This window comes from Vipera berus (assembly GCF_964194415.1).
Source record: "Vipera berus genome assembly, chromosome: 16".
In the NCBI taxonomy this organism is placed as follows: Eukaryota; Metazoa; Chordata; class Lepidosauria; order Squamata; family Viperidae; genus Vipera; species Vipera berus.
In genome coordinates, this window is record NC_138219.1 from 8,501,591 (window position 1) to 8,527,163 (window position 25,573).

General features: G+C 46.0%; 4 protein-coding genes across 4 annotated transcripts in view; 1 reads left to right on the forward strand and 3 right to left on the reverse strand.

Annotated features, from left to right (window-relative positions):
* Positions 1 to 588: 588 nt before the first annotated feature.
* Positions 589 to 4,716, reverse strand: S100A5 (S100 calcium binding protein A5). The gene is made up of 3 exons (XM_081340948.1): positions 4,694 to 4,716; positions 1,583 to 1,744; positions 589 to 791 (listed from the first exon to the last, which is right to left on the reverse strand). The coding sequence occupies exons 2-3, from the start codon at positions 1,718 to 1,720 to the stop codon at positions 648 to 650; spliced, it is 282 nt and encodes a 93-aa protein (XP_081197074.1). The 5' UTR covers positions 1,721 to 1,744; positions 4,694 to 4,716; the 3' UTR covers positions 589 to 647.
* A 2,744-nt stretch (positions 4,717 to 7,460) lies between these two features.
* Positions 7,461 to 20,591, reverse strand: LOC308675115 (uncharacterized protein). The gene is made up of 6 exons (XM_081340116.1): positions 19,143 to 20,591; positions 18,141 to 18,289; positions 16,705 to 16,862; positions 15,602 to 15,623; positions 8,602 to 8,889; positions 7,461 to 7,820 (listed from the first exon to the last, which is right to left on the reverse strand). The coding sequence occupies exons 2-6, from the start codon at positions 18,279 to 18,281 to the stop codon at positions 7,656 to 7,658; spliced, it is 774 nt and encodes a 257-aa protein (XP_081196242.1). The 5' UTR covers positions 18,282 to 18,289; positions 19,143 to 20,591; the 3' UTR covers positions 7,461 to 7,655.
* Positions 9,345 to 15,740, reverse strand: LOC308675530 (protein S100-G-like). The gene is made up of 3 exons (XM_081340944.1): positions 15,582 to 15,740; positions 13,543 to 13,706; positions 9,345 to 12,938 (listed from the first exon to the last, which is right to left on the reverse strand). The coding sequence occupies exons 2-3, from the start codon at positions 13,687 to 13,689 to the stop codon at positions 12,777 to 12,779; spliced, it is 309 nt and encodes a 102-aa protein (XP_081197070.1). The 5' UTR covers positions 13,690 to 13,706; positions 15,582 to 15,740; the 3' UTR covers positions 9,345 to 12,776.
* S100A1 (S100 calcium binding protein A1) overlaps positions 12,784 to 25,573 on the forward strand; it is a 72,023-nt gene continuing 59,233 nt past the window's right edge. The window contains exon 1 of the mRNA XM_081340945.1: positions 12,784 to 12,900. The gene's annotated coding sequence lies outside the window, so the exon portion shown is untranslated. The remainder of the gene's footprint in view (positions 12,901 to 25,573) is intronic.

Below are 25,573 nucleotides of genomic sequence, written 5' to 3' on the forward strand. Positions count from 1 at the left end.
AGTGTGACTTTGGGGAGGGGGGGGGCGAGGCTCACAAAAATTGTGAAGCGTGAAGCCTCTCTCATCTCACCTTGGGAGTTGGGGAAAAGTTGCACAAACTTGAACAGCCTGATTTTTCTCCCCCGCTTCCTGCTGTGCGTGGCCCGGGAGGGATTTTTGCTGCAAACCTATCCCTGTATTTAACCCAGCCCAACAATGATGTGTTGTTGTGTTGTCAGTTTAAGCCCTTCTGAGCTGCAAAAGGGATTTTTTTTAAAAAGAAGTTTTTTATTTTCTCGCTGGGGGAAACCGAGCTGCATTTGGTATCTGTTGTTGCAGATTGCAAGCCCAGGCTTGTAAAAATCTGCCCTGTGTTTCTGAATTACAGCCATTGTGGCGGAATAAATTTTTTGTTCCCCACCGCCCAGAAATTTAATTCAATTCAATTTAGTTTCTCATGTTCCCTAAAACGTCACCAAGAAATGCATACGACTAAATGGTTAAAACAATCACAATTTTGCCCCCTTGCTACCGGCCTCCCCTTTTTTCTGCATTTCATTTCTCTCAGGCCTGGGAAGATCTGTATTTTATTTATTTAGATATTTGAGATATATTATTGAGAAATGCCTAGAGAAGGACTTGAGCAGGGCAGGGGTCTTTCCGGCTTCTTATTTTGCACCCTGTTGGAAGAATTCATTGTAGGACATGCAAAGGGCGGAGAGGAAGCCGGTGTACTCCTTAAAATCGATCTCGTCATCGTGATTCTTGTCAAGGCTTTCCATCAGCTTGTCGATCCCACGATCCTTCATTTTCTGCAAGGGAGGAAAGGTCTGGGTTCTAGATTCTGCCCAAAGCCCTCATCCTCCCCACTGGAGTGTGGTGCAACGAGTTCCAGAATCTGTTAATCCGGTGCTTTTCTGCTTCAAGCGCATCCCGGGGCTTAGTCCGAGTTCCAAACTCAGCCTGGGGTTACTAGTCCTCATGATTCCCAGGCCCAGGATGGTTTGTACAGCACAGCACTCCTGGTCTTACGACCGGCTGCTTAGCTAGTCCCAAAACAGGAACTTAACACCCGGATTCAAAGTTCCAACAGCCTCCATCTTCCTCCGAGGTCATATGGCCACGTTGTTTTTGTGGTTCGGCAACTGATCTGGTTTACGACCGTTTGCACGTGACTGCGATTTATAACGCTTACTCTGGTAGTGGTGTTTACCTGCAGTTTCCGGGGAAAGCCCATCCTGTGGCAAACTGTGGCTTCCCTTACTGACCACTGCATTCGCTTAATGACCGCTTCGTTCGCTTAATGACTGTTACGTTCACTTAATGACTGCCCCGGAAAAGGGTGTCAAATTGGGCACGATCACAGGGTCACCCGCTTTACTACCAAAATTGCGGACTCAGCTACGGTGGTAAGTGGAGGACGACCCGCAGTAGAGGCAAAACCGACCTGGCCGACCCTCGGAATCATGAGGACTAGAACCCCAGATTGAGTTTCTTGCATTTTTTCCTTGTTTTTGTTTTTTTAAAAAATACATGCCCAGTTGAGCTTCGTCCATTAAGCGAGGGGCTCTTTCCCCCACAGCCCCCCGCCCAGCCTGCTTACCTCTCCCAGGGCCAACTCCTGCTTCACCAGCTCCTTCAATTCTCCTTTGCTCAAGGTAAACTTGTCACCTTCTCGACCCGAATACTTGTGAAAGGTGTACACCAGGGTGGCCAAGGCTTTCTCCAGCGGGGTCTCCATGGGTCGGGGGGCACCGAGGACGGACTGGTGCCAGGAGGAAGAGGAGAAAGGGGAGGGGGGGGTCCATCAGTTGCACGTGATAGTGGGGATAGCGGTCACGATCCGATTTTACTCTCTACATTCGCCGAGCATTATTTCCACTCACGCGTTTAATTTCTGGCCTCCGTAATAACCCGGCTTTTACATTCAGCTTTCTCTACTTGGTTATTTCTCAATTTTAGCAACTTTTAAGATAGATGGACTACAACTCCCAGAATTCCCCAGCCTGGGGAATTCTGGGAGTTGAAGTCCAGCCATTTTAAAAGTTGACAAGGTTAAGAAAACATTAGTGAATTCACTGGGGGGAAGCCATTTTTTCTCTTGGTTTGTAACTGTTGCCCAATGTAAGCTATTTTTTTAAAGTACTTTTTTTACAAATGTAAGTTCTTTATTTGGAATTTGTTTCTTTAAAACTTTCATTGTTTAATTTGATTATTGATTAAATATTTCTTTAAATGTTTCTTGTGTACGTATATAAAGGTAAAGGTTCCCCCGCACACGCGGGCTAGTCGTTTCCGACTCTAGGGGCCGGTGCTCATCTCCGTTTCAAAGCCGAAGAGCCAGCGCTTGTCCGAGGACGTCTCTGTGGTCATGTGGCCGGCATGACTAGATGCCAAAGGTGCACGGAACGCTGTTACCTTCCCACCGGAGCGGTCCCTATTTTTCTACTTGCATTTTTTACGTGCTTTCGAACTGCTAGGTTGGCAGAAGCTGGGACGAGTAACAGGCGCTCACTCTGCTACGCGGCACTCGGGATTCGACCCGCCAAACTGCCGACCTTCTGATCGACGAGCTCAGCGTCCTAACCCACTGAGCCACCGCGTCCCTCTTATGTATATAGGTATGGGTAAATGCATATTTATATGTGCATGTGTCTGTGTTTATATATATGTATGAATATGTAAATATATTATTTTTTTTTTAACCTCCAGAATCTCCCTGGAGAGCAGACTTCCTTAAAAGGCTAAAAAGAGACCCAAAAGTTTGAAATGGAGAGCTCGCGCAAGCGAGCCAAGTTGCATTTTCGCAAAACCACGCTGGATCTTAGCTGCCTTCTTTCAGGTGGGTTAAGTGTTTTGCTTATGTTCTAACTTGCCCCTTTGCTGATTGTGGCTGACTGGGAATTCCAGGTGTGGCTCCTGGGAGTTGGAATCCAGTCCTCCTGCCGAGGGCCTGGATTCTGGAAAAAAGTCGAGGTGGTTATTTTAAAGCCAGGGAGGCATTACAAAGGAATATGAGAAATTAAGGTTTGTGCAATTGAAAGAAAATGGGTGAGGGCAGTTAAGTGTAATGCCCCCCCCCCTTTGTGAACTCCTAACATTGGTGCTTGGAGCGTCCCTCCAGTTTATAGAATGCTCCAACACTGGAGGTTTTTAAGAAGACTGGACAGCCATTTGCCTGAAATGGTATAGGGTTTCCTGCCTGAGCAGGGGGTTGGACTAGATGACCTCCAAGGTCCCTCCCAACTTATTATTATTATTATTATTATAGTAAACTTGGTGCCTTGAAAATACCCGTCCATCCATCCATCCATCTTGTATTATCTCTTTTCCTTCTTTCTCTTTCTATTTTTTCTTCCCTCCCTCCCTCGTTTCTTCCTCTCATCTTCTAAGCCCACTTATTTCAAAAGTCAGGCATCACCCTGATTCATTGCCTGGGGTTTTTAGTGAATACAGCAGACGAATCTTTGCCAGGAGGACAATGAAAGAAGAGCTTGCAAAAATACAGGTTTTTGCATTTTTTGATAAGAGCAGAGGCCAGAAGGAAGCGGTGTAGGACAAATCAGCAAGGCCACTGTATCTTTAAATTATTATTCTTTTTTTTTTTAAAAAAAGGATAAGCTTAAAACTTCAGGCTCGGATGTTCAACCTCCATAAAGGAGTGAGTGAACCATACATACTGAGCTGAGTAAATAAGTACAAAGTTGAAAAAGCTACCACCTTGTCCAAACATTAAGTCAGCTCAGACCATTAGAAAATTAAATAATGACTCCTTATAATCCTGGCTAATTTTGTGGTTGGCTTAAGCCTTCTGCTTAGCAACGGGTGTGGTTTTCAGAGATGAAAAGGTTTGTGAATTCAATCAATAGGAATATCTTAGCGTAACGATCCACTGAATATTTATTGCGTATGTTTAAAGCACAGGCTCTTATCGGCAAAAGCCCTGATGCGTGAACTGAACGAAAATTAGTGGCTTACAAGCTCTGCCAAAAGTCCTGATTGCAATAAAATGTGAATTTTAAAAAATCTCAGGGTTCTGATTCCAAGACTCACTGAGACTCGGGCAACTAAAATTTAATACATTATTGTTCATTGTTGCCTGCAATTAGTGCAGGTTTGCATCCCACCAGGCTCAAGGTTGACTCAGCCTTCCATCCTTCCCAGGTAGGTAAAATGAGGACCCAGATTGTTGGGGGCAATTAAGCTGACTTTGTAATAATGCCGCTTGGGGTGTGTGTGTGAAAGCCCTAATAAGCAGGCATGTGCATAGAATGAAGGCTACTGCTAAGCTTGTAAGCCGCCCTGAGTCTTCGGAGAAGGGCGGGATATAAATGGAATTAAAATAAAAAATAAAATAAAATGAATAAGGCATATAAGTCTATTTAAGTCTAGGTGCTATTGCCATTATGGCTAACCAGGCATTACTGGAAACCTACAAGCAGGATGCCAAGGGAAGAAGTCTTTCTTAGCAGCTCAGTTGCTAGAAACCAGGATTCTGAGGTAGACTGCTCCTAAATCTGGAGGCTTGGCTGCCTTCTCCTAGCTAACAGCTGCTAGAAAAAAAAAGCTGGCAGATTTTTTTTAAAAAAGTACTTTTACAAAAGACAAATGCATGGGAAACATAGAAGGGAAGATACTTAATTAGAGGCTGAACCCCAATTTAAAACGATGTTGCGCCCAGCGAGGAGAAAGGAAGCAAATAAAAGTGACTCACCGAAGAACGTGGACGATGGGCTTGAGAGGCAAAGCAGGGAATTGGGTGTGGTGTGTAAGTATCTTCTTATACACAGTGTGTGGGGTCTCCAGGGAGTGGTGCTAGAGAAAGGAACGTGGCAAACGCCCTCAGGGACCCACGGCTTTCTCTTCCTGGATTCAACATTGGTTTGAACGGAGATCAAAACACCCCAGATCTGAAGTTGCTGAACACCCCATTCAGAAGAATCTTTTCTAAAATCAACCCACCCTCTGGGTCCCTCACCTCTTTCTGTTATTTTTATTTTTTTATTTATTTTAATTCCATTTATATCCCGCCTTTCTCTGAAGACTCAGGGCGGCTTACAAGCTTAGCAGTAGCCTTCATTCTATGTATATTTTATTTATTTTAATTCCATTTATATCCCGCCCTTCTCCGAAGACTCAGGGCGGCTTACAAGTTTAGCAGTAGCCTTCATTCTATGTATATGCCTGCTTATTAGGGCTTTCACACACACCCCAAGCGGCATTATTACAAAGTCAGCTTAATTGCCCCCAACAATCTGGATCCTCATTAATATGCGTTTCCTCTCCTCTGGTGTGTGTGTTTGTTTTTTTTTAAAAAAAAAGTTTGGGTTTTTTTTAAAATATAATTTTTATCGAGCGTTTCTGAGCCATCCCGAGAACACACACCAAGTGAAATAGAGGACGAAAAGGAAGAAATTAAAAGAGAGAATGGGAGGTGCAGTCAGAAAAGAAAATAGAAGAAGAAGAGATAAAGATATGATTTATACGTATAGTTCCTACCGGAAGTTCTAAGAGCCACGAGGAGAATGAATCCGAAGTAAAACAGAGCAGAGAAAGAAAGAAAGGAAAAGATAAGCAGAAAAGGAGGTAGGAAAAAACAAGGTATAAAGAATGTTTTTTTTAATGCGTCACTGTTATTGGAGAGCCTTGGTGGAGCAGTGGGCTAATGCCTCCTTAAGTAACACCAGCTGCCTGCAATTAGTGCAGGTTCGAGTCCCACCAGGCTCAAGGTTGACTCGGCCTTCCATCCTTCCGAGGTAGCTAAAATGAGGACCCAGATTGTTGGGGGCAATTAAGCTGACTTTGTAATAATGCCGCTTGGGGTGTGTGTGAAAGCCCTAATAAGCAGACATATACATAGAATGAAGGCTATTGCTAAGTTTGTAAAGCCGCCCTGAGTCTTTGGAGAAGGGCGGGATATAAATGGAATTAAAATAAAAAAAATAAAAAAATAAAATAAAATTGGGAATTTTAAGAGCAATAATGACAGAAATGAAAAATGGAACAGGAAAAGAAAGAAAAAAAAGAAAGAGATTTAGATTTTTAGATTTTTAGATTTAGATTTTATTAGATTTGTATACCGCCCTTTCCCGAAGGACTCAGGGCGGTTTACAGGGCATTTTAAAATCATGTCATTCTAAAATACAAAGTTAAAAGAGAATTAAAAGATTAAAGAGAAAAAAGAAAAAGAAGGAGATAAAGATATAATGGTTTTTTTTTGCGTGTAATTCTTAACAGCGGCGAGAATAAGAACTAATATGAACTAAAACAGAAGCGAAAGGGGAAGAAATAAGCAAAGAGCTAAAAGACGAGGAACAAGTAGAAACGAAGCAGGAAGCAAAATAATAGAGAGAAAGATGTAAAGTTATAATTTTAAAAAGTAAAAAAAAAAGAAAGGGAGCTGTCAAAGATTAGATCGGTTTCGTAGCTGGCAGAAATGTGGCAGGTCTTGTTTTTTTTTCTCTTTATTTTAATTTTGTAAAGCTAAAAGAGGCTTTTTTGGCCAGGGGTGGGGCGGGTGGGGAAAAAAAAAAAAGGGAAGTGTCAAAATACAGAATCTGATCTTTAAGTTGAGAGGCTGGCATTTAAAAATAAATAATAGAGAAGTTGCGGGGTGGGGGTGGGGGTGGGGAAGTGCCATTCTCAGCACTTTTAGTAGCCTGGAAAGCTTCGATCCCGCAGGGCAGGGCCGAGAGGATGCGGGAGGCGAGCGGTTGCCTAGCAACGGAGGAAGCCAGGGACCGAGCAGGCGAGGGAAAAGATGCTCCAGCCTGCCCTGAGTTGGCAAGAAAGTAAAGTTCTTGGTTTTTTTTTTTTTGCAGAGTTGACTTCTTTGCTCTGAAGCTTTGCCTTCCTTCTCTTTCCTTCCTTCCTTCCTTCCTTTCTAACCCTTTTTTCCTCCTTTCCTTTCATTTTACTCCTTCCTTCCTCCGTTCCCTTGTTCTTCCTTCCCTCTATTCCTTCCTTCCTTCCTTCCCTCCCTCCGTCCTTCTCTTTCCTTCCCCTCCTTCCTTCCCTTGTTGTATTCCTTCCCTCCCTCCCTCCCTTCTTTCCTTCCTTCCCTCTCTTTATTCCTTCCTCCCTGCCTTCCTTCTTTCTTTCACCCCCTCCTTCCCTTCCCGCCTTGCTTCTTTCCTTCTCTCCCTCCCTCCCTCCTTCCCTTTCTTCTTCCTTCCTTCCTTCCTTCCTTCCTTCCTGCCTCCCTTTCATCTCCTTCCTTCCAGCCTCCCTTCTATCTCCTTCCTTCCTTCGTTCCTTCCAGCCTCCATTTCATCTTTCTTCCTTCCTTCCTTCCTTCCTTCCTATTCCTGGGCAGTTTTAAAATCAAACCCACTCCATCAACATCCTGGACACTTTTCTAAGGCCGGCCTCCTCCCCCACGGCCCCAGACTCCGACGCCCATCATCCCCAGCCCATCAGGAGACAAGCAAAGTTTTGTTTTTTGTTTTGAAAGCAAACTTTTATTTTGTCGTCGGGTGTATGTGTGTGAAAGAGAGGCAACTACAATTCTCTTCGCCGGAGAGACCTCCCAGATTCAGAAGCTGCGGCACCAACCGAAGGCTAGTGGGGGGGGAGGGAGGGAGGGGGGAAGCGGAGGAGACCTTACACACACCTGTGCACTCTGCCCGCCTCCTCGTTTCCACGCTTGGCCCACTCGTGACTTTGCACGCCCTGCTTCATTTCTGCCGGGGCATCTTGTCCGGGAATCCGTGGAAAAAATCGTTGCACGCCATGGCGATGCAGGCGAGGAAGGTGGCATATTCCTGAAAATCCACTTGGTTGTCCTTGTTGGAATCCAAGTTGGTCATGATTTTTTGAAACGTCGATTCGTCTTTTTTCTTCTGGGGGAGAAACAAAAAAAACGACAACAACACAAACACACACACACACAAGAAAAACGGAGATTTTAAACTTGGTGGCGAAGGGAGGGAGTCGGGCGGACATATTCGCCATGGCTCCTCTTCGGCTTCACTCCACTTTGTAAGGTAACTAACTGCACGCAGGGGGTCCTCAGATTACGGCCGTTTGCTTAGCGACCATTCAGAGTTATGTAAATGGGGAATAAAGGGACGTTGGGCCCTTTTTTCGCACTTAATAAACCATTGCAGCATCAGGTCCTTGGGAAGGACTCAAATAAGTGGATTAAAAAGGCCAAATCCAATATAAACACCTGGCTGACTGCAAAGAACAATAATAATGATGATAATGATAGTAATAATAATCGTTGATTTACAACAGCTCGTTTAGTGACCGTTCAAAGCTACCACCGCACTGAATAAATTGGCTTAGGACCATTTCTCACACCACCGTTGCAGCATCCTCCATGGTCAGGTGATCAAAATTTGGACGCTGGGCAACTGACTCGCACTTATGACGGTCGCAGTGCCCCGGGGAATCACATCACCCACTTTTGTGGCCTTCTGACAAGCAAATTGAAGGGCTGGGGAGCCGGATTCACTTAACGACCGTGCGGGCAACTTAACGGCTGCAGTGATCCACTTAAGAACCGTGGCAGGGAAAATGGGGCAAGCCCCACTTAACAGCAAGCCTCCCTTTGCAAGAGAGGTTTTTGGTCATAAGCCGAGGACTCCCCGTCACTCGTTAGCGGAGCGAGGCACTTACGCTGATGAAGCCAGGCAGCTCCTGTTTGAGTAGCTCCTTCAGTTCCGTGTTGTTGAGTTTGAACTGGTCTCCTTCCTTCTGGGAATATTTGTGGAAGGTGACCACCATGGTGTCCAGGGCTTTCTCCAGCGGGGTGGCCATCTCTGGGCGCTGTTGAAAGAGGATGGAGCTGGGGAATCGGACGGAAGCGGCGGCATTAAGCATCTTGCACCGGCGAAGCTTTCTCAACCTCGGCCGCTTTAAACGGGTGGACTTCAACTCCCAGAATGCCCTAGCCAGCAGGGGTGGACTTCAACTCCCAAGATTCCCCAGCCAGAATGGAGCTCTGGGAGTTGAAGTCCCGCTATCTTCCAGTGCCCAAAGTTGGGAAATATTGCTCTGGCATGGGAAAGGGGTCTACTTGCGGGTAGGGTGGACAGCCACACCCTGATTCAAATGGAAAATTCAGAGGAACGCCAACGTGGGCAGGCTTTTTAAAATGAAAGCCAATCAAGGAGATTTGGCCTGCCACCAGGAAGGACAGAGAAAGGAAAGGAAGAGGTACAAGAGGAAGGAAGGAAGAGAGAGAAGGAAGGGGTACAGAAGGAAGAAAGATAAGGAAGAAAGGAATGGATAGAGAAGGAGGGAAGAGAAAAGGGAAGGAAGGAAGAGGGATGAAGGGAAGGAAGGGAGGGATGAAGGGAAGAAACGAAGGAATGAAGAAGAGGGATGGAGGGAAGGAAAAGAAGGAAGGAAGGAAGGAAGGAAGGAAGGAAGGAAGGAAGGAAGGAAGGAAGGAGAGGGACGAAGGGAAGAAAGGAAGGGGGATGAAGGGAAGGAAGGGAGGGATGAAGGGAAGAAAGGAAGGAATGAAGAAGAGGGATGGAGGGAAGGAAAGGAAGGCATTTTCGGGATTGTGTGCCTGTGGTTTTTCTGGCTAGGACGCATCCTGATTTTTGCAGAGGGGAAAAACGCCTCCCTTGCCAACCCCCTCAGCTCCTTCTCCTTCCCCCCCCTGCTCTGGGTCATTCGAGCCCGCCACCCCTCGGGAGGGGGGGGAAAGGTGGGGTGAGTCTCGTAGCAGAAGAGAGGAAAGAATGAGTCATTCCGATGCCAGCCTGGCACCTTTGGGATGGCATCCGGGGCAAAGGAAGAGAAAGCGGCACTTTAAATGTCGAAAAAAACTAAACAAACAGGGTGCGCAGAAAGTCAGGGTGAAAAAGCTCAGGTGGAGAGAGCATAGGGGATAAATCTGGAGGTGCTGAAACTTAGGGTTCAAATCCTCCTCCCCCACCCCCCCAACCTCAGTTAGGGAATACCCAACGTTTGGAGGTTTGTTCCCTGCTCGCCCCGGATGTCAGGAAAGCCTTCTGCACATGCACAGAGGCTGGTTCCATGTTTGCCTACTGCAATTCCTGGTTTTCTTTTGCGGGTGGGACCCCACTAATCAATAAAATAATGGGTAAATAACATTTCAATTAGGACCTAGCTGCCCTTTGGAAGGGCAGGCTGAGAGGGTAACAGTGACACCAATTTTGGCAGCAGGATTTATATACAGTGGATAGAAAAGGAAGAATGATTTGCAAATCCCTTCCTTCCTTCCTTCCTTCCTTCCTTCCTTCCTTCCTTCCTTCCTTCCTTCCTTCCTTCCTTCCTTTTCCCTCTCTCCATCCCTCTATCCTCTTCCCTTCCTTTTCTCCTCTTTCCCTTTTTTCTTTTCTCTCCATCCTTCCCTTTCTGCCATTGCTTCTCCTCTTCTCTTCTCTTCTCTTCTCTTCTCTTCTCTTCTCTTCTCTTCTCTTCTCTTCTCTTCTCTTCTCTTCTGTCTTTCCTTTCCTGCCTCTAAATCACCGCCTTAAAGGGGGATCCTTTGGGGCAGATCCTTCGCTCGGCCAAAGCCGATCTCTTTCCCTGGCACAGAAACCCACCCACCCGGCTACTTACCAGACCGGAAACTCAGGCTGAACTTGAGCGGGCAGAATGAAGAGTCCCTGGCCATCCGACCATTATTTGTAACCTTGGCTAATCTGGGATTTTATTTGGGGAACCCAGAGGTCCTCCCCCAGCCCTCCGGGAGGCCAATCGGAGTTGGGCTGGGATTTGTCATGCTGGGAGGGCTGTTTCCCCTTCTCTTAAGCCCTAAATTCCTTTGCCTGACGTTTTTTTTTCTTTCCCAGTGGTTTGGCACCAAAAATGCTGTGGCAGCCAAATGGCTCGGAAACTACAAAAGCAGCAGGAAAGAGAGAAAGAGAGAGAGAATGAGAGAAGAGAGCGAATGAAAGAGAGAGAGAGAGAGAGCATGAGAAAGGAAGGGAGGGAGGGAGAAAGAGAGAGAGAATGTGTGAGAAAGAGAATGACAGAAAGAATGAAAGAATGAGGAAAGAAGGAAGGGAGAAAGAGGGTGAGAAAGAAGGAATGAAAGAAGAGAGCGAATGAAAGAGAGAGAGAGAGAGCATGAGAAAGGAAGGGAGGGAGGGAGAAAGAGAGAGAATGTGTGAGAAAGAGAATGACAGAAAGAATGAAAGAATGAGAGGAAGGAAGGAAGGGAGAAGGAGAGGGTGAGAAAGAAGGAATGAAAGAAGAGAGAGAGCATGAGAAAGGAAGGGAGGGAGAAAGAGAGAGAGAATGTGTGAGAAAGAATGACAGAAAGAATGAAAGAATGAGAGGAAGGAAGGAAGGGAGAAGGAGAGGGTGAGAAAGAAGGAATGAAAGAAGAGAGAGAGCATGAGAAAGGAAGGGAGGGAGAAAGAGAGAGAGAATGTGTGAGAAAGAGAATGACAGAAAGAATGAAAGAATGAGAGGAAGGAAGGAAGGGAGAAGGAGAGGGTGAGAAAGAAGGAATGAAAGAAGAGAGAGAGCATGAGAAAGGAAGGGAGGGAGAAAGAGAGAGAGAATGTGTGAGAAAGAGAATGACAGAAAGAATGAAAGAATGAGAGGAAGGAAGGAAGGGAGAAGGAGAGGGTGAGAAAGAAGGAATGAAAGAAGAGAGAGAGCATGAGAAAGGAAGGGAGGAAGAGAGAGAGAATGTGTGAGAAAGAGAATGACAGAAAGAATGAAAGAATGAGAGGAAGGAAGGAAGGGAGAAAGAGAGGGTGAGAAAGAAGGAATGAAAGAAGAGAGAGAGCATGAGAAAGGAAGGGAGGGAGAAAGAGAGAGAGAATGTGTGAGAAAGAGAATGACAGAAAGAATGAAAGAATGAGAGGAAGGAAGGAAGGGAGAAGGAGAGGGTGAGAAAGAAGGAATGAAAGAAGAGAGAGCATGAGAAAGGAAGGGAGGGAGAAAGAGAGAGAATGTGTGAGAAAGAGAATGACAGAAAGAATGAAAGAATGAGAGGAAGGAAGGAAGGGAGAAGGAGAGGGTGAGAAAGAAGGAATGAAAGAAGAGAGAGAGCATGAGAAAGGAAGGGAGGGAGAAAGAGAGAGAGAATGTGTGAGAAAGAGAATGACAGAAAGAATGAAAGAATGAGAGGAAGGAAGGAAGGAAGGAAGGAAGGGAGAAAGAGGGTGAGAAAGAAGGAATGAAAGAAGAGAGAGAATGAATGAAAGAATGAGAGAGGAAGGGAGGAAGAGAATGAGAAAGAATGAGAGACAGAGAATGTGAGAAAGAGAGAAAAAGAATAGAGGGCAAAACCCTTTGGTTTGGAGGCGGATAAAAATCTAATAAATATATAGAAAAATTAATAAACAATATAAAATTGGAGAAGACCGTTATCACCAATGCAGTGGAGAAAAAGGGAAAGCTCCTTTGATCTCTGCCTTCTGTTCCATCTGCAGTGGACAAAAATCCAGATATATGATGGTCTAGTGGTGAAGTCACCAGGCTAAAAAGTGGGAGGCGGCGAGTTCTAATCTTACCTGGGGCAGGAAAGCCGGCTGGGTGACTCTGGGCCAGTCCCTCCCTCCCTCCCTTCCTTTTAGCCCACCTCACCGGGTTGTTGTCGTGGGGAGGAGGAGGAGGAGGAAAGAGTTTGAGGAACATTCATCCCCTCATTTGTAAAAATAATATAAAGGCAGGATAGAAACGAACAAAACAAAAGCGACAATTCAGTTTTTTAATGAGATCTTTCCCCCCCCCCTTTGCTAGCACTTCCAGCTCTTCCCCCGTTCTCCATCTTGAGCCAGGACAGCCTGAAAAAAATGTGTCTGTCCGGTAACGCCAACCTCTTCGTAGCGGTGCCATCCGCAACCGTCCCCCGCTTAGATCCGCGGTTGGACCACAGGAGCGTCCCGGAACTGCAGGTGGAAGAAGGTGAAGGCGGCCGCCACGAAACGGATGTACTCCTCAAAGGTGACCTGGCCGTCTTGATCCGTGTCCAGCAGGGTGAGCAGCTCTTCCAAAGCCGGGCCTTTGATTTCCAGCTGGGAATTAATTTAAGTAAAAAATAAAAATAAAAAATAGAGATGGCAATAAGACGGGACGATGGGGGGCAGAAGCCACCCCTTTTTCCTCTCCTTCCTGCCTGAGCAGGGGGTTGGACTAGATGACCTGCAAGGACCCTTCCAACTATTCTATATTCTATTCTACTCTGCTCTACTATATTCTATTTTATAATCTATTCTATTCCATATTCCATTTTCTATTCCATTCCATTTTATTATATTCCATATTCCATATTCTATTTTATAATCTATTCTATTCTATATTCTATCCTAGAAGACCTTGGAGGTCTTCTAGTCCATCCCCCTTCTTAAGCAGGAGACTTTACACCATGTCAATCCACTGCAACAGAGCCGGAAAGGGACCTTGGAGGTCTTCTAGTCCAACCCCACTGCTCAGGCAGGAGACCCTGGACCATTTCAGGCAAGTGACTGTCCAGCCTCTTCTTAAAAACCTCCCCAATAATGGGGAATGTTTGAAGCACCAACCAGCCTCCCTTCGTCCCCGCGCTGCAGCTGAAAGGAGATTGGGAATTGACTTATTCACGGGTTAAATCGATTTGTTCCCTCTGGATGGGAGACCTACCGTTTGCAAGCTGGGCAGTTCGGTCTGCAGGAGATTCCGTAGCTCGGCTTTGCTAAGCGTGTTGCGGTCCCCTCCCTTCCGGCAGTAGCGTTGAAACGTGCACACAACCTCCCCAAGGGCCTGCTCCAGAGTCTGGAACTGGGTCATCACTGCAACACGCGGTCCTGCACCAACAAGAACACAGTCCTCGACTTACGACCATTTCTTTAGCGGCCGTCTGAAGTTACGACGGCGCTGAAAACAGCGACCAGTTTGCGCACGTATCAAAGTATCCCCCACCACCACGTGATCAAAATTTGGGGTGTTTGGGGCCTCCCCCCCCCCCCGTGTGTATTTATGACACTCGCAGTGTCCTGGGGTCATGTGATTGCCGTTTGCCATCTTCTCAGCCCGACAAGCAGAGGCGGGGTGGGGGGGTGGGGAGCTGGCTTTGTTTAACAAATGTAGTCATTTGGTTAACGACCGTGGGGGGAAAAGTTTTAAAATTTATTTATTTATTTATTTATTTATTTATTTATTTATTTATTTATTTATTTATTTATTTATTTATTTATTTATTTAATTTTTATACCGCCCTTCTCCCGAAGGACTCAGGGCAGTGTACAGGGCAATAAATATCAAAATATAAATACAAAAGTTAAAAAGAAGTTAAAAAGGATTAAATAATTATGCCCAATATAATACCATAATAAAACTGTGTTAAAACTAAATCCAAATCAGGGGTGACTCAGTTAGTAGCCACTTGCAAGAAAAATTCGCTCTCAGTTGTCATGAGTCAAGGACTGTCACTCAACTACGAACTAAAATCTATAAACTATACACTGCGAACTGCAAACTCTAAATTATAAAGTCTAAGCTGCAAACTCTAAATTATAAAGTATAAGCTGCAAACTAAAAACTGCAAACTATAAATTATAAACTATAAACTAAAAATGCAAACTATAAAACGCGAACTATATACTTAAAACTTAAAAGTTTAAAAACTTCTTTAATTTTTTTTAAAAAACCTTTAAAGTTAGAAACTTACTTAAAAACTTATAAACCTGAAAAACCTGAAAACTTAAAAACTACAAACTAAACCCTACATCTTACTTGACAAGCTAAACATTTGATAGCCAATCCTAAGTTAAGAAACCTGCTTAGCAACGGAAGCTCTGATCCCAGGGTCATAAATTGAGGACTACCTATCCTGCTGTTGTCTTAGATTTGTTTAACTTTCTGCAGCGACTTGGCCTTGGTGAACACAATTTTTTGGTTCCTTGTGGTATTGTTTTAGTAAATAAGTAAGAACAGGCAGTACCTCAGCTTTGCCAGGAGGTTTAAAATTCATAAACATCTGCTGTGGTTTATTTATTTACTACATTTTTATATCACCACTTCTTCCAAGCAATCACCCTCAAAATCAAGCAAGTTCAAACCAATCAGAAAACCAGTGTAATAAACCCAACCCTGGGGAAAAACTTCACTTTTAAGAATGCAACGTTCACCTTTAAGGCATGGTGAGATCTGTTTTTATTCCTGCCAATCGGCCCTTAATCCTTTGAGATAAAAATCAGAATTCTGCTTTTTTTTTCCTGCAAATCTTCAAGAGCTGACTTTCCTGGAAAGAGGAGGTTGTTGAATCAACAACACAGATTTTTTTTTAAAAGATCCTTTGCATTCTGGACCATCTCATCCAGGATGGCTCACCAAGAACCACGTTTAAATTTATTTTATTTTGTAGTTTTCGTTCGCGGTTTGAGCACGCCCACCCAATTCCTAGGGAGAATCCATTTAAATCATAAATACAAATCCTTGTTGTACAGACTGCTAGGCTGCGATATCCAGAAAACTACACAACACTGATATTTTTGTTTGTTGGCTGGTTTTCGATTTGAAAAATCCCCTTATTTATTCCGGATTCTTTTTGCCTTCCTCTCTGAAAAACTTAAAAATAAAAACTGGTACATCTTTACAGAAGGCACCCATCAATAGCTATAATTTCTCCCTGCCCAATAACAATAACAATATATTTATATACACAAATCAGTTGAGCTCACCCGCTTTGGAGGATGTTCACCGCGGTGAGTTTATCAGGAAAGCTGGGACGAAAACGGGCAGAATTTCAACCGGTGGTGTTCGGCAACTCCTTCAATGAGGCCACCTGTTTTGCTGAGTGTACAAGCAGGTTTGGCAAATATGCCCAGTGATTGTGTCTGCCTATCATTTTCGACACACCCTGCCTTTCAGACGCCCGGTGTTTATCTCACACTCCGAAAATGCTGGGCTGGCTGTGTGACGGGTCCTCGGCATACGATCAAAATCGGGAGTGGGATTCGGGCTGCTAAGTGACGTGGTTTTAAAGGACTCATGATTTGGCGACCGTTTTTACGGTGGTCGTTAAGGGAATCTCGACAATTGTTAAGCGAATCCAGCTTCTCCCCCCCCCCATTGACTTGGACTGTCAGAAGCCAGTTAGGAAGGTCACAAATGGGGATCACATGACCCCGGGATGCTGCAACCGTTGTAAATACCCATGGTCGTTAAGCGAATCACCCAGTCATTAAGCGAATCCGGCTTCCCTCATTGGCTTGTCTTGCCAGAAGCTGACTGGGAGGGCCGTAAATGGGGATCAGGTGATCCCTGGGATGTTGCAACCGTCGTAAATGCATGCTGGTTGCCAAGCGCCCCGATTTTGATCACTGCCACGGTTGTAAGTGCGAGGACCGGCCGTAAATACCACTTTTTAACCGGCATTCTTTGCTTGTTTTTTTGTTTTTTAAAAGGCCCAATTTTATCCATCGGCGCTCCATTTTGCAAACCGGCAGGGCAGAGATTTTTAAAATGTTTTTTAATTTTTAATTTATTAATTTTAATTTATTTTATTGGGGCTGTTAATTTAATTCTTTTTAACTTTTGTATCGCTGTATTTTATTCTTGTTAGCCACCCTGAGTCCTTCGGGAGATAGGGCGGCATATAAGTCCCAAAAATAAATAAATAAAATAAATTTTTAACCGGCTAACCAAAGATCGCTTGTGATAAACAAGGGTTGTGTGTTCACACAAAAAAAAATATCTTTATTTGCCAACAGTGTGAGAGAGAGACCCCCTGTGGGTCTTCACAAGAGACGTAGCACCCCAAATTCCCTCCCTCCACCCCACCCCAAGCGCCAACTTCATAGCTTCCGATTGTTCTCGTCCGCGCATTCCTGGAAGAATTCGTAGCAGAGCGACGCCGTCAGGGCCAAAAATACAGCGTATTCTTGGAAATCTAATTCCTCGTCTTCGTTGTCGTCCAGTTTCTCCATCAAAAATTCAAAACCCCGTTCGTTGATCTTCCCCTGCGAGACGGAAAGAAGCAATGTCGAAATAAAGCTTGGGATCTCTTTTCCTCCCCCCCCCCCCGCCCAAAAAAAATCAGAGTCTCTCTGAAGGATGCTGGTCTCTGATCCTGGATACCAGAATAATAGAGGAACAGAATGACAGAGTTGAGAGGGACCTTGGAGGTCTTCCAGTCCAACCCCCTACTCAGGCAGGAGACCCTATACCACTTCAGACAAGTGGTTGTCTAGTCTCTTAAAAGCCTCCAGTGATGGAGCGCCCACCACTTCTGGTGGCAAGCTGTTCCTCTGGTTAATTCTCCTCACTGTTAGGCAGTTTCTCCTTAGTTCTAGTTTGCTTCTCTCCTTGATTAATTTCCATCTGTTGCTTCTTGTCCTGCTTCTTTGGGGCAGCCCCTCAAATATTGGAAGGCTGATATCCTGTCACCACCCCCCCCCCCGGTCCTTCTTTTCCATAAGCCAGACACACCCAAGTGACAGTCGCCATTTGAAGGGGTTTACGGGTCGGAAGAGAAGGAGTGGAAGGAAGGAGGGAGGGAGGGAGGGAGGGAGGGAGGGAGGGAGGGAGGAAGGAAGGAAGGAAGGAAGGAAGGAAGGAAGGAAGGATGGATTAGAGGGGGCAGGAAGGAAGGAAAGAGATAGGAGGGAAGAAGGAAGGAAGGAAGGAAGGAAGGAAGGAAGGAAGGAAGGAAGGAAGGAAGGAAGGAAGGAAGGAAGGAAGGAAGGATGGATGGATTAGAGGGGGCAGGAAGGAAGGAAAGAGATGGGAGGGAAAAAGGAAGGAATGAAGGAAGGAAGGAAGGATGGATGGATTAGAGGGGGCAGGAAGGAAGGAAAGAGATAGCAGGGAAGAAGGAAGGAAGGAAGGAAGGAAGGAAGGAAGGAAGGAAGGAAGGAAGGAAGGAAGGATGGATGGATTAGAGGGGGCAGGAAGGAAGGAAAGAGATGGGAGGGAAAAAGGAAGGAATGAAGGAACGAAGGAAGGATGGATGGATTAGAGGGGGCAGGAAGGAAGGAAAGAGATAGGAGGGAAGAAGGAAGGAAGGAAGGAAGGAAGGAAGGAAGGAAGGAAGGAAGGAAGGAAGGAAGGAAGGAAGGAAGGATGGATTAGAGGGGGCAGGAAGGAAGGAAAGAGATGGGAGGGAAAAAGGAAGGAATGAAGGATGGATGGATGGATTAGAGGGGGCAGGAAGGAAGGAAAGAGATGGGAAGGAGGAAGGAAGGAAGGGAGGAAGGAAGGAAGGAAGGAAGGAATAGCATTTTATGCACCTTCCTCACCTTGACAAAATTGGGCATTTCCTCCAGAAGCAGCTCCTTCATCTCTTTTTTGTTGAGTTTGTATTTGTCGCCTTCCTTTGCGGAATATTTGTAAAAGGTTTCGACCATCACGCCTAAGGCTTCTTCAAGCGGGGTCTCCATCTTGGATTCTGGAGGAGAAAAGCAGAAGAATGGGAAGATTCAGGGGCCCCTTTTTACGGAAGGACGTTGTGCCTTCAGCGATCTCCGTGGCGCCAAGTTTGCCGTCCTTTCGTGTCTTCACACAAACCGGGCTTCCAAATTGTCACAATCCTGGGCAAAGTCGACAGGAGAAGCCAGATTCGCTTGACAAACGGACAATTTACTTCACAACTGCAGTGATTCGCTTAACAACCATGGGAAAAATGGTCGTAAAATTGGGCGCGCGACTCACTGAACGACTGCCTTGCTTAACAATGGAAATCCTGGCCTTCACTGTGGATCTTAAGTCAGGAGCTATCTATTGAGTTCACAATTTGATTTTTCTTTTTAAAGAAAAGATCGAAGCGTTAAAAAATCCGCGCGACAGAGACAGATGCCTAAATTCAATGAATTTTGGAAGGAAAACAAAAATTAGGGGTGGGGGGGTGGGGAAAGCGGATTTTAGAGGCCGTTCTCTTGGGCCAAGAATTTAGGAAAGGATTTTTCCTCTTGGGAAAACGAGAAGCAGAGTGAAAAGCTCAACTGAAAGAACACACGTTTATTCGGCATGAGTTGCGTCGTCGTCGTAGCAGTGAAGAACAAGCAAGGATCAAGTTTTCTGCAGAGACCCCCCCCCCCACTTTCTTCTGAACTTCTTTGAAAGTCTGAGGGCTTTGGGGACCCGAGTGGGCGAAACCAACCCGGGTTTCAAATAGTAACTTTGGAAAGCATCTTGGAATCCAGGCTAGACCCCTGCGCTTCCTTTTTGCAAAGAGATTTAGGGAAGGAATAATTTGCAGAGGAGGAGGAGGAGGAGGAGGTGGAGGAGAGAAAGTCACTTACCGAGTTGAGATAAAGAGGAGAAGAAGGAGGAGAGGGGGGGGAAAGCAGCGATAAAGATACGGATTCAGCCGGCGTTTGCTTCTGCGTCTCAGGGCGCCTTCTGATCCTCCTTTTCGCCTTTCCAAGTTGCTCTTCCCACCCAGCCGGTTCCGCGTTCGAGCCTCACCCAGATTTCCTACCTTTTCTCAAACCAGTTTGGCAGGAGACCTTGGGGACTGGAGAAAGTGGACTCCATTAGGACTCCAGCATGAGCCCATTTGTAATGGAGGAAGGAGAGGAGAAGGAAGGAAGGAAGGAAGGAAGGAAGGAAGGAAGGAAGGAAGGAAGGAAGGAAGGAAGGAAGGGAAGGGAAGGAGGGCGGAAACGTAGGAAGGAAGGAAAGAAAGGGGTGGATGATTGAGGAGGAAAGGAAAGGAAAGGAGAAGGAAGGAAGGAAGGAAGGAAGGAAGGAAGGAAGGAAGGAAGAAGAGGAAGGAAAGGAAGGAAGGAAAAAGATGAAAGGAAGGAAGGGAAGGGAAGGAGGGAGGAAACGTAGGAAGGAAGGAAAGAAAGGGGTGGATGATTGAGGAGGAAAGGAAAGGAGAAGGAAGGGAGGAAGGAAGGAAGAAGAGGAAGGAAAGGAAGGAAGGAAAAAGATGGAAGGAAAGAAGGAAGGAAGGGAAGGGAAGGAGGGAGGAAACGTAGGAAGGAAGGAAAGAAATGGGTGGATGATTGAGGAGGAAAGGAAAGGAGAAGGAAGGAAGGAAATGGGTGGATGATGGAGGAGGAGGAAGAAGAAGGAAGGAAGGGATAGATGATGGAGAATGAAGAGGAGATGGATGGGAGGAAGGAAGGAGAAAAAAATGTAATGGGAGAGGATGAAGCAGAAGGAGAACATTGATGGAGGAAGAGGAAGGGAATGAAGGAAGAAGAAGAAGAAGATTATTTTTTCTTGATGTTCAATTGCTATCAGAATAGAAAGAAGGGCAGGATTATGGATCTCCTATGTCTCCCCCTTTCCCCCCTCCTCCCCAGTTCTATTTTGCTTTATTCTTCTTCGGAGTTATTTTTTTTTAATCGCCTCGACTCTTTTCAATTCCTCTGGCTTTCTTTGCACAATCCCCGCAGCCTCTTCTAAATAGCATCTCTGCCTCTTGCAAGCCCAGACCAAACAGGAGCCACAGCCTCCAGCCCACCTGTGGAAACCTGTTGGACAGGTATGGCCAGGAGGCCCCACCCAGGCCTTGGAAGGCATGAAAAAGGCTGCAAAATCCAGCCAGGTTCGGTTAACCGGCCCATGGATCCAGCAGCGGAAATCCTGCTCCCAGCCGTCGTAAGTCGGGGAACCGCCACTGAACTATAAATTATAAACTATAAGCAGCCCTCAGTTAACAGACACCTCGCTTAACAACGGAAATTCTGGTGCTCGTAAGCCGAGGTCTTGCCGCTAAACTAATTCAGAAACTAATTCTTTTCACTCCTATTAATGGTCTTCCGTGCTTTATTTTTACGGATTCGTGGCTTTGCTATTGTTAGGATTACATTTTAAAATCCTTTTTTCCCCTTGTACTGTTGCAAGCTTCCCGGAGTAGCTTCATGGCGAGATGGGCGGCAAATAACAAATAAATAATAACTAAATTAAGCTAAACTAAGCTAAGCTAGGCTAAACCTAAATGTAAACCTAAATTTAAACTCTAGACTAAAGTAAACCTCAAACCTCAGGCCTTAAACTCAAACTCGAACTTAACTTAAGCTTAAACTTAATTTAAACTTAAACTCAAATTTAACTGAACCTCAAACTCAAACTTGACTTAAACTCAGACTCAAACTTAACTTAAACTTAGACTCAAACTCAAACTTGACTCAAACTCAAACTTAACTTAAACTTAGACTCAAACTCAAACTTAAACTCAGACTCAAACATAACTTAAACTCAGACTCAAACTTAACTTAAACTCACACTCACACTTAAACATCTGACAGCTTAAAGCTAATAACTAAACCAAACCTCATACCTTAAGCCTTAGGCCTTAAACTTAAACTCACACTTAAACTTAAACATCTGACACACAACCATCCCATGTTTGCTGGAAAACCTCCAGAAAAGGAGATTTTCCCACTTCAAGTGGCAACCTGTTCCACCGTCTCCTCGGTCATATAATCAGTAAATCTTCACGATGCCTAGCCTGATTTGTAGTGTCAGCCACCCAGGAGCTGGAAATGGGACCTCCCTTCCCCCTAGGGGCACCCACACCCCAGACCCTCCTTTTGCATGGAGACTGCCTCTTACTCTGGAGGATCTCTTTTGCATCCAGCCAGACGGCTCTCTGTGTGTGGGTGGGTATATTTATTTTTCCTGTCCAGGCAAGAAGGTAGATGCTTCCTTAAAACTCTTTTGAGATGAGTCATTTTCTTAGTTTGGGATGCTTGGATCTGGTTTTTTTTTTTAGGTTTTGCAGATAGAGTGTGCTGGTCCAGGGAGGTTCTGCTTACAGTCAGGACAGGATTAGGATCCATGGGACTTTAGGAAAAAAAAACCCCTCTGTCTTTTATCTTTGGTCATTTTAACTGGGTTTGATTATTTACAATGTTTTTATCTCTCTATTTTCCGGCCTCAAAACAACGAGCAGAGCAGCATATAAACTCAATAAATCAATTTTGAAAACCAAAACCAATAGATCAATAAATCCAAGCCTCTCTTCCCACACCGTGGCAGGGATTCCTGTCCACCAGCTATCACTTTTGACGGGGGTGGGGGGGAATCAACTTTGCTCATTTTATTTATTCATCCATTTATTAAATTGATAGTTTCTCTCCCCCCCACACCATCACTCTGATACAGAGATAAAATTAATTTAATTAGCGGATCAATAATTAAATTAATCCGCACAATTAAACTTAAACTCTCAGCCGGCTCGGGTGAAACCCGAGTCCCCGGAGAAGGAGAGGAGGCTTCACCGGTTGAACTTCGGCCTGCCTGTCATGGTGTGCTCATCATCCATTTCCCCCCCCCTCCCATTTTTGAAGTGTCAATTCCGCAGATCAGCATTCTACTTTTTTGGGGGGTGGGGGGGCGGAAAGCATTTTGCAGTCCCGTCTGGATTCGAACAATCCTCTTTTGAAGCCAGACTGCTGATGGAAGTTTTTGGATGGCTGCCTGCAGCTGGGCCCGTCCGTTCGTCTGTGGCTTGCAGAATGCTTTCTCCGATTGTGCTGCATTGTGCGTGTTGTGTATGTGTGTGTGTAGCCAGGCGTGGCCCGCTTTGTCCTCCCTCGCCGTGTGCCACGTCCTGAACCCTCTCAGCCGCTCCCGAAGGCTGCGTGGACATTAATGCCCACATTGTTCGCTGGCACCGTCTCGGCAGAGAGCGGAAATCCAGTTCTGCGTGCCCCCCCCTCCCCGGATCCCAGCTGACCCAGAAGGATCGTTTTCCCAACTACTGGGATCGGGAGGTAGACTGCTCCCCAGCGTGGAAGCTCCACGGGTCTGCTCCCTTTCCGTTTGGGGTGCTCTTTGATTAACCCCTCCTGGCAGTGCCATGTTGTGCCTGGCAGAACGGGGAAGGGGTGGGGTTGGCGACCAATATTTCCTTTATTTCTTTTGGCTATTATTTTTACAAATCACTCAGACATAACCCAATGCACCTTCCTCTTCCTAGTTTTCCCTGTAACAACAACCCTGTGAGGTGAACTGGCCTGAGCACAAAGGCACCCAGCCAGCTTTTATGACTAAGGTGGCACTAGAATTCACTTTCTCCTAGGGACTGGGAGAAAGACACCAAGCAGGCTTTAATGTCTAAGGCACGACTAGAACTCTCCATCTCCTGGTGATTGGCAGAAAGTCAATCAGCCAACTTTCCTGCCTAAGGCGGGACTAGAACTCTCTGTCTCCTGGTGATTGATTGGCAGAGAGGCACCAAGCAGGCTTTCATGGCTAAGGCGGGACTAGAATTCAACGTCTCCTGGTGATTGATTGGCAGAGAGGCACCAAGCAGGCCTTAATGTCTAAGGCACGACTAGAACTCTCCATCTCCTGGTGATTGGCAGAAAGTCAATCAGCCAACTTTCCTGCCTAAGGCGGGACTAGAATTCAACATCTCCTGGTGATTGATTGGCAGAGAGGCACCAAGCAGGCTTTCATGGCTAAGGCGGGACTAGAATTCACCGTCTCCTGGTGATTGATTGGCAGAGAGGCACCAAGCAGGCCTTAATCTCTAAGACACGACTAGAACTCTCCATCTCCTGGTGATTGGCAGAAAGTCAATCAGCCAACTTTCCTGCCTAAGGCGGGACTAGAATTCAACGTCTCCTGGTGATTGATTGGCAGAGAGGCACCAAGCAGGCTTTCATGGCTAAGGCGGGACTAGAATTCAACGTCTCCTGGTGATTGATTGGCAGAGAGGCACCAAGCAGGCCTTAATGTCTAAGGCACGACTAGAACTCTCCATCTCCTGGTGATTGGCAGAAAGTCAATCAGCCAACTTTCCTGCCTAAGGCGGGACTAGAATTCAACGTCTCCTGGTGATTGATTGGCAGAGAGGCACCAAGCAGGCTTTCATGGCTAAGGCGGGACTAGAATTCACCGTCTCCTGGTGATTGATTGGCAGAGAGGCACCAAGCAGGCCTTAATCTCTAAGACACGACTAGAACTCTCCATCTCCTGGTGATTGGCAGAAAGTCAATCAGCCAACTTTCCTGCCTAAGGCGGGACTAGAATTCAACGTCTCCTGGTGATTGATTGGCAGAGAGGCACCAAGCAGGCTTTCATGGCTAAGGCGGGACTAGAATTCACTGTCTCCTGGTGATTGATTGGCAGAGAGGCACCAAGCAGGCCTTAATCTCTAAGACACGACTAGAACTCTCCATCTCCTGGTGATTGGCAGAAAGTCAATCAGCCAACTTTCCTGCCTAAGGCGGGACTAGAACTCTCCATCTCCTGGTGATCGGGCCAAATTCACCCAGTCAACTTTCATGGCTAAGGCGGGACTAGAATTCACCATCTCCTGGTGATTGATTGGCAGAGAGGCACCAAGCAGGCTTTCATGGCTAAGGCGGGACTAGAATTCACCGTCTCCTGGTGATTGATTGGCAGAGAGGCACCAAGCAGGCCTTAATCTCTAAGACACGACTAGAACTCTCCATCTCCTGGTGATTGGCAGAAAGTCAATCAGCCAAGTTTCCTGCCTAAGGCGGGACTAGAACTCTCCATCTCCTGGTGATCGGGCCAAATTCACCCAGTCAACTTTCCTGGCTAAGGCGGGACTAGAATTCACCATCTCCTGGTGATTGATTGGCAGAGAGGCACCAAGCAGGCTTTCATGGCTAAGGCGGGACTAGAATTCACCGTCTCCTGGTGATTGATTGGCAGAGAGGCACCAAGCAGGCCTTAATCTCTAAGACACGACTAGAACTCTCCATCTCCTGGTGATTGGCAGAAAGTCAATCAGCCAACTTTCCTGCCTAAGGCGGGACTAGAACTCTCCATCTCCTGGTGATTGATTGGCAGAGAGGCACCAAGCAGGCTTTCATGGCTAAGGCGGGACTAGAACTCCATGTCTCCCGCTTACTAACCGGGTGGCTTCACCATTAGCTCAAGCCAGCACTTTAAAAGACAAACTGCCTTTTAAACCCAGAGCTGCAGAAAGAGAAAGGGGGGGGGGGAAGGAGGGGAATGGATATTTCCACCAGTGCCTAAATTGGTCCTTTTTTTCAGCTGGGCTCTTCAGTTGCACCACTCGGCCAGCGGCGCGCACACACACACACACACACACACACACACACACACACACACACGTTTCACCCAGAAAAAATCTGGAGTGGAGATGACTGTGCTGGATGTTAACAAGATGAGTCATCCAAGAGGCCTAGAAGCTTTGGCGGAGTTGTTAAAAGTTCAGCTTTGAGCCAGGAAAAATGATGCAGTTTGTTCCGTGTCCGGCAACGGGATCAAATTCCCATCGGGGAATTGGACCGGGCTGGCTTTAAATCTCAGTCCTGGTAGTCCTCGATTTACGACTATTCATTTAATGGCCATTTGAAACTACGATTCCACTGAAAAAAGGAGATATTTTCCCTACATGCCCAGCTCCTGCGCATACCCAGTGGGCATAACGTCCCCTCCCTCTCTCCCTGTTGAATAACTGTGTTTTTGTGTGTGTGTCTGTGTGTGTGTGTGTGAAATCACTGTATCTTTCCCGTAATATTGCCGGCTGCTGTTTGCTGCCCTCTGGTGGCCGGCATGGGTCAGTGCAGGGCAAGGGCGGGTCTGCTGGTGTCTCCAAAGCCCTTTGTCGCCCTCTGCAGGTCAGAATGCAGAACTTGGCCTCTGCTTCCTCCCACTCATTTTTTTTTTGCCAAAACTTTTTAGCATTAAAAAAAAAGCTGGCTGGGGAATTCTGGGAGTTGAAGTCCACCCGTCTTAAACTGATGTGCACAGAGCCATGTTATTTTTA